The following is a 15,736-nucleotide window of genomic DNA, read 5'->3' on the forward strand; positions in this document are numbered from 1 at the left end:
GAACCCTCGTGAGACCCTGAGTATAAGACCCAGTTAAGTTATGAGCTCCTGACCCACAGAAACTGTGGGATTATAAATGTAGATTGTTTTATACCACTAAGTTTGTGGTATTTTGTTTCACAGCAATAATAACTAATACAAGGGTGATGGTATAGTCTTGCAAAGAAGAGTTCAATATATTTGCATTTTCCTTACATTTTGAGCATAATAAAATGTCAATAATTAAATCTTATATCTAAACTGTACAATATTTAAGTGACTGAACAAATGATTTCTAAATCCAATTCTCTGAGTCCATGAATTGAAATTATCCTTACTCACCAGTGTTTGATTAAACAAAGCAAGTTGTTTCTGCCAGTCATCCACTCGAGTTTTCAGTGGACCAATGTAACGTGATGAGGCAATGGTTGCAATGTTGATGGTGCTGTCATCAAGAAGGACCTTTAAGGAAAGGTGAAGAAAATACATGCGACACCATGTGTTTTTGCTCTCAAAGATAATTACAGATGTTTAATTCCAACAGCCCATTTATTTATTTTTAGTTTTACTTTAAAAATTTTAATTTTATATTGGAATATAGTTGATTTACACTGTTGTGTTAGTTTCAGGTGTACAGCAAAGTGATTCAGTTACACACATACATGTATCCATTCTTTTTCAGATTCTTTTCCCATATAGGTTGTTACAGAATTTTGAGTAGAGTTCCCTGTACTATATATACAGTAGGTTCTTGTTGATTATCTATTTTATATATAGTAGTGTGTATCTGTTAATCCCAAATCATTTAAAAGCCAACTTTTTGAATAAACAGCTTAATCTCACTTACTGTTTCCCACCCACCCACTTCCCCTCCTTCTCTCCTTCACTAGGGCTTACAATGCACTATGATGTTCTCTTAAATGTCACCAAGGAACTTCTGATTGTCAAATCCTGGCTGTTTCTGTAATTATTAATGGCACACATTTCTGTTTAGCTCAGCACTCTTCTCCAGTCTCCCCCCTACAAGGTATCTGGTACCTTCTTTATATCATTTGGTCATCCAGGTCTTTATTTCTCAAAGTGCTCAAAACTTGAAAAAGTAAGTGCCTTCCCTACCCAATGAAACATCACTTTCCCTCAATTATCTTGAGAAAGAGGGAAAGTGAACTCATTCATGTCAAGCTCTGGATGATTATAGACAGTTTTCCCTCTACCTCCCCCCTCCCCTACTCCTTCCCCTTACGCCACAGCACCCCTCGCAGAACATGTACATTTAAAAAAATGTGTCTGCTAATCTAAAGGATTTTAATTGCTCTATTTAAACTATAAACTTCTTGAAAGCAGAAGCCCCATCACCTGGCATCACTTGGCCTCATACTGACTGATTTCCATCTTGGGTCTGCTCTCCCCTCCACTGCACAGAGTGATGTCTGGTCTTGCTCTTCCAGACTACACCTGGCAAAGCCATTTCACCTCTAATTCTGGTCTGGGTACACCCTAACAGGCCAGGGCTTTGCTTTTCTAAAAAAAATTTTATTGAAGCATAGTTGATTTATAATATTGTGTTAATTTCTGCTGTAGAGCAAAGTGATTCAGTATACATATGTGTACATTTTTTTCATATTCTTTTCCATTATGGTTTATTACAGGATATTGAATATAGGTCTCTGTGCGGACTTTGCTTTTTAAATTGAGTCATAATTCCCAGATTCTTTTACTAAACAAATGTGCCCTTTGGATTTTAAGTCACTAAGAATATTCCAAACACATGGGTTAGATTTATCTTCTTTTGTTGTTAATAGAGCATGACCATCTACTCCCAATCTCAAAAAATTCAAGTGAATTTAGTTTCTTAGTATGATATAAACCTAAAATGCTCATTCACGCTTCTTTGCCTCATTTAAATGGTTTAAAATGCCTTCCATTCTCATCTATGCCTATCAGACCCCCAGATTTTTAAGGTCCAGCATGACTTCGCTGGTCTAGGAAGGATTCTCTGATCACTTCAGCCACAACTGATCTCTTTGCTTTTATAAATTCCTCAACAGTTATCAACTACAAGATTATAACTCTTATATATATATATATATGACATATCTATTGCTTTGTTAAATATTTCAGGTACAAGTATTCATGTCAATTATTCATATTCATATCTTGTCTTCCCAATTAGATTTTTCCTAGTTTAATAACTCTCATATTTCAGTCCTTTATCATAATCTCCCACAGAATATTTAGGACTAGGTCTCACAAGAACCTTCAACATAAGTTTCAATAACCCAGTTACCCACCTGTATGTCATCTGTGCCACCCAGGATAAACACATCTTTGGAGTCACGGTGAGGGAGGACGACAAATTCAGTTGTTTTCCAAGAATCCTCCACCTTAGAAATAGTTCAAGTCTTAGGATAGCTCAATTCATTTGTGTGTAGGTACTTGATAAATGCATGTGGAATGAAATAAGTGAAAACTCCGTAATTATCCTAATCTCCTCCTGCCTTTAAAATTCTTAAAATCTTCTACGTTAGATGACAAAGATTTGCTTAATTTTATTGAATAACATTAAAACATATGAATAATTTGTGATACTTTAATGTGTATTCCCTCCCACTTCATGCTTTAATTAAAAGAAAAAAATTCTTTTTACATAGATGGTTGGAAGATGTGTGTTTTTGGGTAAGGAGGTTAAATATCCTAAGTAGAGAAATCTTCTCAATGTGCTTTTGAAGCATTTTGTATAGTTAGTCTTCTCTAGTATGTAAGTTCGAAAGATAATGTATTTTGGCATAAGAGCTCTTCCTTGGTATGTGGTTCTTTATACAAAGCATGCAAATTTGTTGCCATCAAGTTCCTGTTGGATTATAAGCTAAGCAGAAAGAAGATATTTATAGAGGTGATAACAATAATAATGATATAAATGTAAGGAAACAGCACAAGGATAACTGATAATGAGAGGGTGAAAGCTGCAATGTTGAAAAACCCATTCAGATAAAACAAAAGTTGATGATCTCATTGAATATGAAAACCTTTACATTCCCTGATCTTCAGAATACACATTTTTCAGGTTTACCTTTTTAAGAACTGTTTCTAAGGCAGCTTCTCCAGAAGCCTGTCCAGAAATGTCTTGGATTTCTCGGCCAAAGTCAAAAACATGCAACTCAGAGAGCTTCTCCAAGGTTAATGGAATGTCAAGGTCTACTAGGGTGGCATCAACTGTTTGTTCAATAGCTGCCCAATGTCTAGGCTTCAGAGTTGGGTTCCTCAGGTTAATGATAACTGGAAGCTGGAAAACAAAACACTCTCAGAGACACCATCCTTTTTATCTTAAAAACAGCCCAAGGCTTCTGGTTTCAATTTGGGCACATAAAGAGCTGGAAAGAACACCAATGACACTCTTACAACAAAGAAAAATCTGCACAAACTGCAAGTTAATGACTTGTATTGAACCCATCAGAAAAGTGAGGCTGCAGGGAAACCAACTAAGTCAAAATTTGAAGAGACACTGGTACCCACAGTTTTCTCCACAGCAAGAAACAGGACCTGAGAATTTGCTTACCAAGGAGAGATGCCTTCGGTTGCCATTTAAACTAGTTAGAAGATGTTGCTGAATTTTAAAAATAAGTTGCTAAGACTGAATGTAGGGTAGCATGAGAGTGTGAAGTCCCTGAGGGCTACAAATATAGAGGTGTTCACAGAGAAGTTTGGGAAGAATCCTAAGAAAGCTTATCTTATGGCGCTGGCTGAGGGAGGGAAACAGTTGCCACTACTGTAACTCTAACCAACCAATCTCTCCTACCTTCCCTATGGAACAACAAAAATTATTACCTTAAGGCATTGGTGATAACTCATTGTAGGTATCTGTACATAACTGGAGAAACAGAACAGGAAAAAAAAAAAGCTCCACCCATGGAGGAGGGACAGAAATACATTCTAAGCTTATTACTAAAGCTGGAGGAGGGGCAGGAACAACTGTGAAGCTCAGAATTTTGCGAACAAGGAACACAGTGCTTTGTTAGGATAGAAACTTAATCAGAACACGAGGGAATATCCCTCCTCGCTTCTTCCACCAGGCTAACAAGTACTGAGTAAAAATAACAGTGGAATAGAGAGTGGAAAGCTGCAAGATACAGATTTTCTCTGGGCATAAAATGAAAGAATGACCCAAGGTCAGGGAAAACAGCAATTGAAAAAATGACCTTTGGCAAACCAGACCAAACTAAACACAAGGTATCACTAGAACAATTTGAATACTGTGGTATACTGAGGGCAACCACAGCAACATCAAACTTCAAATCTAGTCGAATTTCTAACCAGATTTAATATAACATGCCACACAGAAGGCCAAGTAGAAGGAAAGGCATTATCATTTCCAGGCATAAAAATTATTTACTTCAGTATCTACTGTTCTGCATAAGATGTCTGGATTTCAACAAACATTTAAGAAGTATGTGAAAGGGCAAGGCAAACATACATCCAAAAAGATACAAAATTAATCAGAATCACACTCAAATCTGACACATGTGTTGGAATTAACAGATAGAACTTAAACTAATTGTGATTAATATGTTAATGGATCTAATGGAAAAGGTAGACAACATGCAAGATCAGATGGGAAATGTCAATGAAATGATGGAAACTATAATTAAAAATCAAATGGAAATGTTAGAAATGAGGAAGACAGTAAGAGATACAAAGAATGTCTTTGATGAGATGAACACAGCCAAGGAATCCGTGAATTTGAAGATAAGTGAGTAGAAATTACCCAAACTCATACACAACGAGAAAAAACAGCGAAACGCTCGCCTGCCCCCTCCCCCCAAACCTAGAACAGAATATCCATGAGCTTGGTACAATATCAGATGGTCTGACATACATGTAATAGAAATCCCAGAAGGATAAGAGAGATAGAAAACACAGCAGAAGAGATATCAAAGAAATAATGGCTGCAATTTTTTTCAAAATTAAAGGCAGACACAAAACCAGAGATCCAAGAAACTCTGAGAACATCAAGCAGGATAAATATAAATGGTAAACAATAATAACATACACCCAGGCATATCACATTTCATACTGCAAGAAACCAAGAAAAAGAGAAAAATTTGAAGGCAGCCAGACAAAAAATACATATTATCTACAGAAGAACAAGGATAAGAACTACAGCAGACTTCTTGTCAGAAATCATGCAAGTAAAAAGATAACAAAAGGATACTTTTACATTGTTGAAAGAAAAAACAAAATCTGCCGACTCAGAATTATATACCAGTGAAAATATCATTCAAAATAAAGGATAAAGACTTTCTCAAAACAAAAATTTGGGGAATTCCTTGTTAGCATACCTACTCAGTAAGAAATATTAAAGGAAGTTCTTCAGGCAGAATGAATATGCTATGAGTCAGAAACTTTGATCCATACAAAGAAATGAGAACATTGGAAATGGAATAGATGTAAAATAAATTTCATTTCCTATTTTTATTCTCCTAAAAGGTAACTATAAAAAACAAAATTAGTAGCAACATGTAGTGTTTATACTACATATAAAAGTAAAATACATGACAACATTAATACAAAGGATGAGAGGGAGGATTGGGAGTATGGTATTATAAACTCTTTACACTATACATGAAGCAGTATAATATTATTTGAAGGTTGATTTGGATTAACTGAAAATCTATATTTTAAATCTAGGATAACCACTAAAAATTGCTTTAATGAAGTATGAATAATAACTCCATAGAGAAGATAAAATGGAATCATAAAACCTATACAATTAAATCAAGAGAGGAAAGAAAAAGAGGAAAAAAGAAACAACAAACAAATAAAAAACCAGCATGATGACAATTTTAATCCAACCATATAAATAATATTCTAAATATTAATGGTCTAAACATGTCATTTAAAAGACTTTTAAAAAGCAGATTGGATAGAAAAGCAGGAACCTATTTTATGCTGTCCAAGAAATACTTTAAAGACATAGAAAAGTTAAAAGTGAAAAAATGGAGAAAGTAATATCATGAAAACTCTAAAAGAAATATATACTAACTATATTAATTTCAGATAATGCAGACTTCAGAAGAAGAAATCTTATAAAAAATAAAGAGGGAAAATATATAAATGATAAGAGGGTCAATTCTCCAAGAAGAAATAGCAATACTAAGTGTGAATACACCTTACAACGGAGCATAAAAATAAATAAAGCTCCACTGTCTTGAGATGTAGTATCCTCATAAGTTATTTGGAATTTTTCTTTATAGAGGATTTGTCTTTTATCCTTTGTCTATCTATCTACCTATTTATCTATCTATTCATCCACTCAGTTACTTACTTATGTCAATATGAACTCATGGATATTTATCTTATAATTTGGGTTATAACACAATATTCTATTATTTATTGTTTGGTCAAATCATTACAACTTGGGCCATTGAAAATTCTTTCACTTGGTTTCTGTGTCTCTTAAATATAACTCGTCACTTTTTTTCTTCTTTTTTTCACCAACGATAGAGAATCTATTCTATTTTTTATTTTTTAAATTTTTTTCATGTTTTTATAAAATATCTTTATTGGCGTATAATTGCTTTCCAATGGTGTGTTAGTTTCTGCTTTATAACAAAGTGAATCAGTTATACATATACATATATCCCCATATCTCTTCCCTCTTACGTCTCCCTCCCTCCCACTCTCCCTATCCCACCCCTCTAGGTGGTCACAAAGCACCGAGCTGATCTCCCTGTGCTATGAGGCTGCTTCCCACTAGCTGTCTATTTTACATTTGGTAGTGTATATATGTCCATGCCACTCTCTCACTTTGTCCCAGCTTACCCCTCCCCCTCCCTGTATCCTCAAGTCCATTCTCTAGTAGGTCTGTGTCTTTATTCCCGTCCTGCCCCTAGGTTCTTCATGACCATTTTTTTTTTCTTTTTAGATTCCATATATATGTGTTAGCATACGGTATTTGTTTTTCTCTTTCTGACTTACTTCACTCTGTATGACAGACTCTAAGTCCATCCACCTCACTACAAATAACTCAATTTCGTTTCTTTTTATGGCTGAGTAATATTCCATTGCATATATGTGCCACATCTTCTTTATCCATTCATCTGTTGATGGACACTTAGGTTGCTTCCATGTCCTGGCTATTGTAAATAGAGCTGCAATGAACATTGTGGTACATGACTCTTTTTGAATTATGGTTTTCTCAGGGTATATGCCCAGTAGTGGCATTGCTAGGTCATATGGTAGTTCTATTTTTAGTTTTTTAAGGAACCTCCATACTGTTCTCCATAGTGGCTGTATCAATTTACATTCCCACCAACAGTGCAAGAGGGTTCCCTTTACTCCACACCCTCTCCAGCATTTATTGTTTGTAGATTTTTTGATGATGGCCATTCTGACCGGTGTGAGATGATATCTCATTGTAGTTTTGACTTGCATTTCTCTAATGATTAATGATGTTGAGCATTCTTTCATGTGTCTGTTGGCAATCTGTATATCCTCTTTGGAGAAATGTCTATTTAGGTCTTCTGCCCATTTTTGGATTGGGTTGTTTGTTTTTTTGATAGTGAGCTGCAAGTGTTGCTTGTATGTTTTGGAGATTAATCCTTTGTCAGTTGCTTCATTTGCAAATATTTTCTCCCATTCTGAGGGTTGTCTTTTCATCTTGTTTATGGTTTCCTTTGCTGTGCAAAAGCTTTTAAGTTTTATTAGGTCCCATTTGTTTATTTGTGTTTTTATTTCCATTTCTCTAGGAGGTGGGTCAAAAAGGATCTTGCTGTGATGTATGTCATAGAGTGTTCTGCCTATGTTTTCCTCTAAGAGTTTGATGGTGTCTGGCCTTACATTTAGGTCTTTAATCCATTTTGAGTTTATTTTTGTGTATGCGGTTAGGGAGTGTTCTAATTTCATACTTTTACATGTAGCTATCCAGTTTTCCCAGCACCACTTATTTAAGAGGCTGTCTTTTCTCCATTGTATATTCTTGCCTCCTTTATCAAAAATAAGGTGACCATATGTGCGTGGGTTTATTTCTGGGCTTTCTATCCTGTTCCATTGATCTATATTTCTGTTTTTGTGCCAGTACTATACTGTCTTGATTACTGTAGCTTTGTAGCATAGTCTGAAGTCAGGGAGCTTGATTCCTCCAGCTCCTTTTTTCTTTCTCAAGATTGCATTGGCTATTCGGGGTCTTTTGTATTTCCATACAAATTGTGAAATGTTTTGATCTAGTTCTGTGAAAAATGCCAGTGGTAGTTTGATAGGGATTGCATTGAATCTGTAGATTGCTTTGGGTAGTAGAGTCATTTTCACAATGTTGATTCTTCCAATGCAAGAACATGGTATATCTCTCCATCTGTTGGTATCATCTTGAATTTCTTTCATCAGTGTCTTATAGTTTTCTGCATACAGGTATTTTGTCTCCTTAGATAGGTTTATTCCTAGATGTTTTATTCTTTTTGTTGCAATGGTAAATGGGAGCGTTCTCTAAATTTCACTTTCAGGTTTTTCACCATTAGTGTATAGGAATGCCAGAGATTTCTGTGCATTAATTTTGTATCCTGCTACTTTACCAAATACATTGATTAGCTCTAGCAGTTTTCTGGTAGCATCTTTAAGATTCTCTATGTATAGTATCATGTCATCTGCAAACAGTGACAGCTTTACTTCTTCTTTTCTGATTTGTATTCCTTTTATTTCTTTTTCTTCTCTGATTGCTGTGGCTAAAACTTCCAAAACTATGTTGAATAATAGTGGTGACAGTGGGCAACCTTGTCTTGTTCCTGATCTTAGTGGAAATGATTTCAGTTTTTCACCATTGAGGACGATATTGGCTGTGGATTTGTCCGTCATTTTGTTTTTTGAGACTTCCTTACTTTCTGGCACCAGAGGATGCTCCAGGTTCATCTTGTATATTCTCTGACTCATCCCTAGAATCAGCCATTTCTATAAGGATCTCTGATTCATTTTATGGAAAATGGTATTAAAACCCAAGATCTGGACAAAGGATATGTTACTGCTGGAAGCAATGAGGGAGAACATAACTTCACCCCTTAAATGTAGGCTTTGCATAGAGACTTCCTTTCAAAGAATACAGTATGGAAAGTTGGGTAGTAATTTTATAGTGGGGAAAAATGCTACTTCAGTCATGTGATCAAGCTTAATATCATTAGTGAAAAGTCATGTTGATAGCATGTATCTTTAATAAGATGTGATAATAATAATACTTTACCCCTGTGGTCTTCCTTGCAAGAATCTATAACCCCAGTCTAATCATGAGAAAAACACCAGACAACCCCAAATTGACGGACATTCTATAAAATACCTGGCTAGTATTTCTCAGAACTATCAAGATCATAATAAACAAGAAAAGTCTGAGAATCTGTCACAGTCTAAAGGAGCCTAAGAAGACAAGACATCTAAATGTAATGTTTATCCTGGAAAGGATCCTGGGACAGAGAAAGGACATTAGATAAAAATGAGAAAATTCAGATAAAATATGGACTTTAATAATAATATAGTGACATTGTTTCATTAGATGTGGCAAATGTATCATACTAATGTAATATGTTAACAGTAGAGGAAACTGGATTCAGGGCATATGAGAAACCTCTATATTTCTGTTGTAAGTTTTCTGAAAGTCTAAAATGATTCTAAAATAAAGAGTTTATTTAAAAATAAATGAGGCAAAAATTGATGTAACATAAGGGGGATTAGACAAATGCACAATTATAGTTGGCCATTTCAACATTCCTCTCTGAGTAACTAACAGAACAAGTAGGCAGAAAATCAGTAAGGATACAGATGATCTGAACACTACCATCAGCCAAATTGACTCACTGAGCAATAGCAGAATACACATTCTTCTCAAGTGTATATAGAAGATGTACCAAAATAGACCATATTTTGGGTCATAAAGCCAATCTCAACAAATTAAAAGGACAGAAATCATAAAAGTATATTTTTGGACTATAATAGAATTAAAGTTCAAATCAGTAACAGATATCTTGAAAATCCCCAAATATTTTAATAATAAATAACATTCTTCTAAATAGGCCATATATCAAATAAGAAGTCTCAGGAGTATTAAAATATATTTTGAACTAAATTAAAATAAAAATACAATATATCAAAATTCACAAGATTCAGCTAAAGCAGTGACTAGACAGAAATTTATAGCATTAAATGCTTATATTAGAAAAGAAGAAAAGTTTCAAATCAGCAACTTAAGCTTCCACCATAAGAAATTTTGAAGAAATAAATAATTGAATGTAAAGCAAGAAGAAGAAAGGACATAATAAAGATTAGAGGAGAAATCAGTGAAATGGAAAACATAAAAACTATAAAGAATATCAGTCAACCCCAAAGCTGGCTCTTTGAAAAGGTCAAAGTGATAAATGACTAGTAGGACAAACCAAGAAAGAAAGGGAGAAAATACAAATTGCCAATATCAGCAATGAAAAAGGGGACATCATTATGGATCACACAGACTTTAAAAGGATAATAAGGAAATATTATGATAAACTCTATGTCTAATAAATTCAACAATTTGGATTAAATGGACCATTTCCTTGGAAGATACACTATAAAGTCCCCTCAAGAAGAAATAGATAACCTGAATAATTCAAATTGTATTAATGAAATTCAATTTTTTTGTTAAAATCCCTCCAAAAGAGAAAACTTCAAGCTCAGATAGTTTCACTCTTGAATTCTACCAAACATCTAAGTGAAAAATAATACTAATTCTGTATAATCTCCTGCAGAAAATAGAAGAGGAAGGAACACTCCCCAACTCATTTTATGAGGCAGTATTACCTCATAACCACACAATGATGTTACAAGAAAGGAAAACTAAAAATCAATGTCCCTCATGAATATAGGCACAAAAACATCCTCAAATAATATTAGTAATTTGAATCCAGCAATATAAAAGAGTATAGTACATCATGACCCAAGTGAGGTTCAGTTCAGGAATTCAAGCCTGCTTCAACATTTGACCATTGATAGATGTAATTCACCATGTTAATAGACTAAAGAAGAAAAACCATATGATCATAGGCATAGAGAAATCATTTAATAATTATCAACACCCATCTATGATAATAAAAAAGAAACCTCTAAGGAAACTATGAAACTTTGTTACCTTAATATAGGGCATCTATAAAAAAATTTGACTAACAAACATCATACTTAAAAAGAGACTGAATATTTCCCCTCTAAGATACGGAACAGGACAAGGATGTTTTCTCTCACCACTCTTATTCAATATCATACAGGAAATCCTGGCCAGTGCAACAAGGCAAGAAAAAGAAATAAAAGGCACACAGATTGTAATGGAAGAAATAAAATTGTCTTTATTCACAGTTGAAATCATTTTCTACTTTGAAAATTCTGAATAATGTACAAAAATCTCCTAAAATTAAAAAGTGAATTTATTAAGATCACAGGATATAAGATCAATATACAAAGGTCAATAGTATTCCTACATACCAGCAATGAACACTTAGAATTTGAAATGAAAAACAATGAAATTTAAGATAACATAAGAGAATACTTAGTTTTAAATCTAACAAAATACGTGCAAAATCTGTACACTGAAAATTACAAAATGTTAATGAAAAGAAATAAAAGAAGACCTAACTAAATAAAGGGATAGGCAGGTAACAGATTAGAAAATTCTATCTTGTTAAGATGTCAATTCTCTGGAAATTGATCTATTGATTTGACACAGTCCACCTAAAATCCCAGCAATTTTTTATACATATGATAAGCTATTCTAACATTTACATGAAAAGGTAAAGGAATTAGAATCGACAAAATTGTGAAAAAGAAGAACAAGTTGGAGAGCTTAACACTACCTGATTTCAAGACTTACTAGCTGTAGTTATTATCAAGAGAGCATGGTATTGGTGAAAGAATAGACTTACAGAACAACCAAACAGAATAGAGAGTCCAGAAACAGACTAAAAAATATAGTCAGCTGACTTTTGACAAAGATGCAAAGGTAAACAATGGAGAAAGAATACTCTTTTCAAATAATGGTTCTGGATCAACTGAATATCCATATGTAAAAATGTAAATAACTCAAAATAAATTATATACTTTAATTTAAAAAAAAAGGAACACTAAAAAACTTCCAGAAGAAAATACAGGAGAAACTCTGTGTGACCTTTAGGTTTGGCAAAAGTTTTTAGATTCTATACTAAAAAGATAATCTGTAAAAGAAAAAAATATTACTTGGACTTTTTTCAAATTTAAGCCTTTTGTTCTGTGAAAGTCACTGTTTAGGGACTAAAAAGACAAGCCACTGACTGGGAAAACTATTTTCAAGTTACATATTTGAAAAAGGACTTATATCATGACTATATAACACAACACTGCTAATCAACTATACTCCAATATAAAATAAAAATTAAAAAAAACCTTTGCTGTTCTTCTATGAATTGTTAGACCCTAATGTCTTTAGAATGTAAATTCTAAAAACTTCTGCTGTGTAAAATGTATAAAAACTTTTTGGTGTGTCAAATATCATTTGTGTTACAAATTTTCAAGCTGGTAGTCTCTTTTACCATTACTTTGTGAGTACTATTTAATTACTATTTGAGAGTCAACAGAAGAATGAATGAACAAGGATCATCGTTGCCAATGGACACTGTTCTCTATATGTCAAAAATTAAATAAAATATAGATTTTAAAATTCCAAAAAAAAGAGAACTCTGAAAACTCACTAATAACAAAACAAACAACTCAATTAAAAATTGGGCTAATATTCAAACAGACATTTCAGCAAAGAAGGTAGATGGATGGCAAATGGACATGAGAAAAGATGTTCAACATCACTAATCATTAGAAAAATGTAAACCATCACCATTATGAGACAGTACTACACATTTATTAGAACAGTTAAAATTAAAACCAAACCAAACCAAATAAATAAACTCCCTATTGATAACAAGTGCTGGTGAGAATGAAAAACAACTAGAATTCTCATACAATTCAATTGCATGATTTGGCCAGTTGAAGAGAGGGATGCAGTCTATGCCTCTGCAATACAGTAGCTGAATTTTTCTGTTGTTTCTTCTCTCTGCAAAGCTGACTAATTTAAACAGGGAAGAATTCCTGGCTTTGGTCTCATTAGCATCAAGTAGTAACTGATTGACCTGGAGTTTTGGAAATAATTTCTACTAAACTTACCTTTTCTTTCATTTTTTCCACCTTACTTTTTAGCTGGGGCACTACACTGTTGGGTGGCAAGCCTTTTTCCAATTGAGTCACAAATTTGGCATATTTAGAAACTTGACTGTTTAGAAATTCTGGATCCAGGCAGTCAAATTTTGACTATGAAAATTGGGGGGAAAACAAAGAAGTTAAGACATATGATAAAAGGCAAACTTGAAATAGTAAAATTTTTTTACTCTACTCACATTTTTTGATAGCTATGTTGTTAAACCAAGTTGACTCTATATTTTGGAAATGGCTCTACTTATTAAGATTTCTAATAGTATATCAGGCATTGTTTGTTTATTACTTTCATGTCTTTTTCTCCCATATCACCAAATGCAGTATTGCAATCCCTGTAATTTATTCCAGAGGGCCAACCATTGTAAAGTTACAAATAGCTAATTTTTACTCTTGTGACCTAGAAATGTCTCACCAAGTAGTCTCCTATTATTTGATCATGTAGCCCTTTAATATAACTGATTTAAACATACACTCCAATGTATGCATGTATTTATAAATATATTTCTCAGTTACATAAACATGTAAGCGTACACATATATTATGTCAGATGGGCATATGGATTGATGGTAATAGAAAATTTGTAAAAATGAAAAGATATTCCATGCTCATGGATTGGAAGAATTAATATTGTTAAGATGTTTATACCACCTAAAGAAATCTACAGATTCAATACAATCTCTATCAAAATTCCAGGGGTATTTTTCACAGAAATACAACAAACAATCCTAAAATTTGTATGGAACCACAAAAGACCCAGAATAGCCAAAGCAATCTTGAGAAAGAATAAAAAAGATGGAGGTGTCAACTCCTTGATTTCAGACTATCCAACTATCCAAAGTTATAGTCATCAAAACAGCATAGTACTGGTACAAAAACAGACACATAGATTAATGGAACAGAATAGAAAGCCCAAAAATAAACCCACACATATATGGTCAATTAATTTACAAGAAAGGAGTCAAGAATATACAATGGCGGAAGGACAGTCTTCTCAATAAATGGTGTTGGGAAAATTGGACAGCTAGAGGCAAAGGAATGAAACTGGATCACACACAAAAATAACTCAAAATGAATTAAAGATTTGAATCTAAGACCTGAAACCTAAAAACTCCTAGAAGAAAATATAGGCAATAAGCTTCTTGAGATGGGTCTTGGCAACAATATTTTGGATTTGACACCAAAAGCAAAGGCAACAAAAGTAAAATAAGCAACTACATCTAACTAAAAAGCTTCTGCACAGCAAAGGAAAGCATGAACAAAATGAAAAGGAAACCTATACTTAATGGGAGAAAATATTTGCAAATTATATATCTGATAAGCGGTTAATATCCAGAATATATAAAGAACTCAATAACAGAAAAACAACCTCATTAAAAAGAGGGCAGAGGATCTGAATAGACATTTTTTCCAAAGAAGACGTAACAGATGTCCAACAGGTACATGAAAAAATGCTCAACATCACTAATCATTGGGAAATTAAAATCAAAACCACAGTGAAATACCACCTCACTCCTGTTAGAATGGTTAGTATCAGAAAGACAAAATAGAACCAGTGTTGGCAAAGATGTGGAGAAAAAGGAACACTTGTGCATTGCTAGCAGAAATGTAAATTGGCACAACAGCCATATGGAAAACAGTATTAAGATTCCTCAAAAAATTAAAAATAGAACTACCATATGATTCAGCAATTCCATTTCTGATTATTTATCCTAAGAAAACAAAAACACTGATTCAAAAAGATATACAGACACCCAAGTTCATAGCAGCATTATTTACAACAGCCAAGAAATGGAAACAACCTAAGTGTCCATCAATGGATGAATGGATGAAGAAAATGTAGTATATGTATACAATAGACTATTATTCAGCCATAAAAAGAATGAAACCTTGTCATTTTCGACAACATGGATGGACCATGAGGGCTTTATGTAAAGTGATATAAGTCAGACAAAGAAAGACAAATACCATATGACCTCACTTGTATGTGGAATCCAAAAGCAAACAAAACAACAAAATAACTCATATGTAGAACCTAAAACAAAACAAAACAAAACAAAACAACTAAAACAGAACAAATTGGTAGTTTCCAGAGGAGGGGGGTGGGTGCGTGAAATAAGTGAAGGAGGTCAAAAGGTACAAACTTCCAGTTATAAAATAAATAAATCATGGGAATGTAATGTACAGCATGGTGACTATAGTTAATAACACTGTATTGCATACTTGAAAGCTGCTAAGAGAATAGATCTTGAATGTTCTCATAAGAAAAAATTTTTGTAACTATGTGTGGCAACAAATGTTAACTAAACTTATTGTGGTGATCATTGTGCAATATACAGGAATATTGGATCATTATATTTTACACCTGAAACTAACATGTCAAATATGCCTCAATTTTAAAAAAAGAAAATTTATAAACAATCATTTTTTTTTTCTGGATTCAACATTTTCTTTTTGCTCCCTAATGGGTCTTTTTGTATACTTCCTATGGTAAATTTGTCCCACTTTAGAAGCTACTGCTCTAATC

The 15,736-nt window shown here is 33.5% G+C and overlaps 1 protein-coding gene across 1 annotated transcript in view; it reads right to left on the reverse strand.

The window, feature by feature from the left end:
* The window catches only part of DNAH6 (dynein axonemal heavy chain 6), a 299,547-nt gene that overhangs the window by 189,770 nt on the left and 94,041 nt on the right, over positions 1–15,736 (reverse strand). Inside the window, exons 18-21 of the mRNA XM_082357203.1 lie at positions 13,165–13,308; positions 3,050–3,262; positions 2,271–2,363; positions 322–441 (exon numbers count right to left, since the gene is read on the reverse strand). Coding sequence (XP_082213329.1) covers positions 322–441; positions 2,271–2,363; positions 3,050–3,262; positions 13,165–13,308 — 570 coding nt within the window. The remainder of the gene's footprint in view (positions 1–321; positions 442–2,270; positions 2,364–3,049; positions 3,263–13,164; positions 13,309–15,736) is intronic.

Source organism: Balaenoptera borealis (genome assembly GCF_965194805.1).
Source record: "Balaenoptera borealis genome assembly, chromosome: 15".
Taxonomy (NCBI): domain Eukaryota; kingdom Metazoa; phylum Chordata; class Mammalia; order Artiodactyla; family Balaenopteridae; genus Balaenoptera; species Balaenoptera borealis.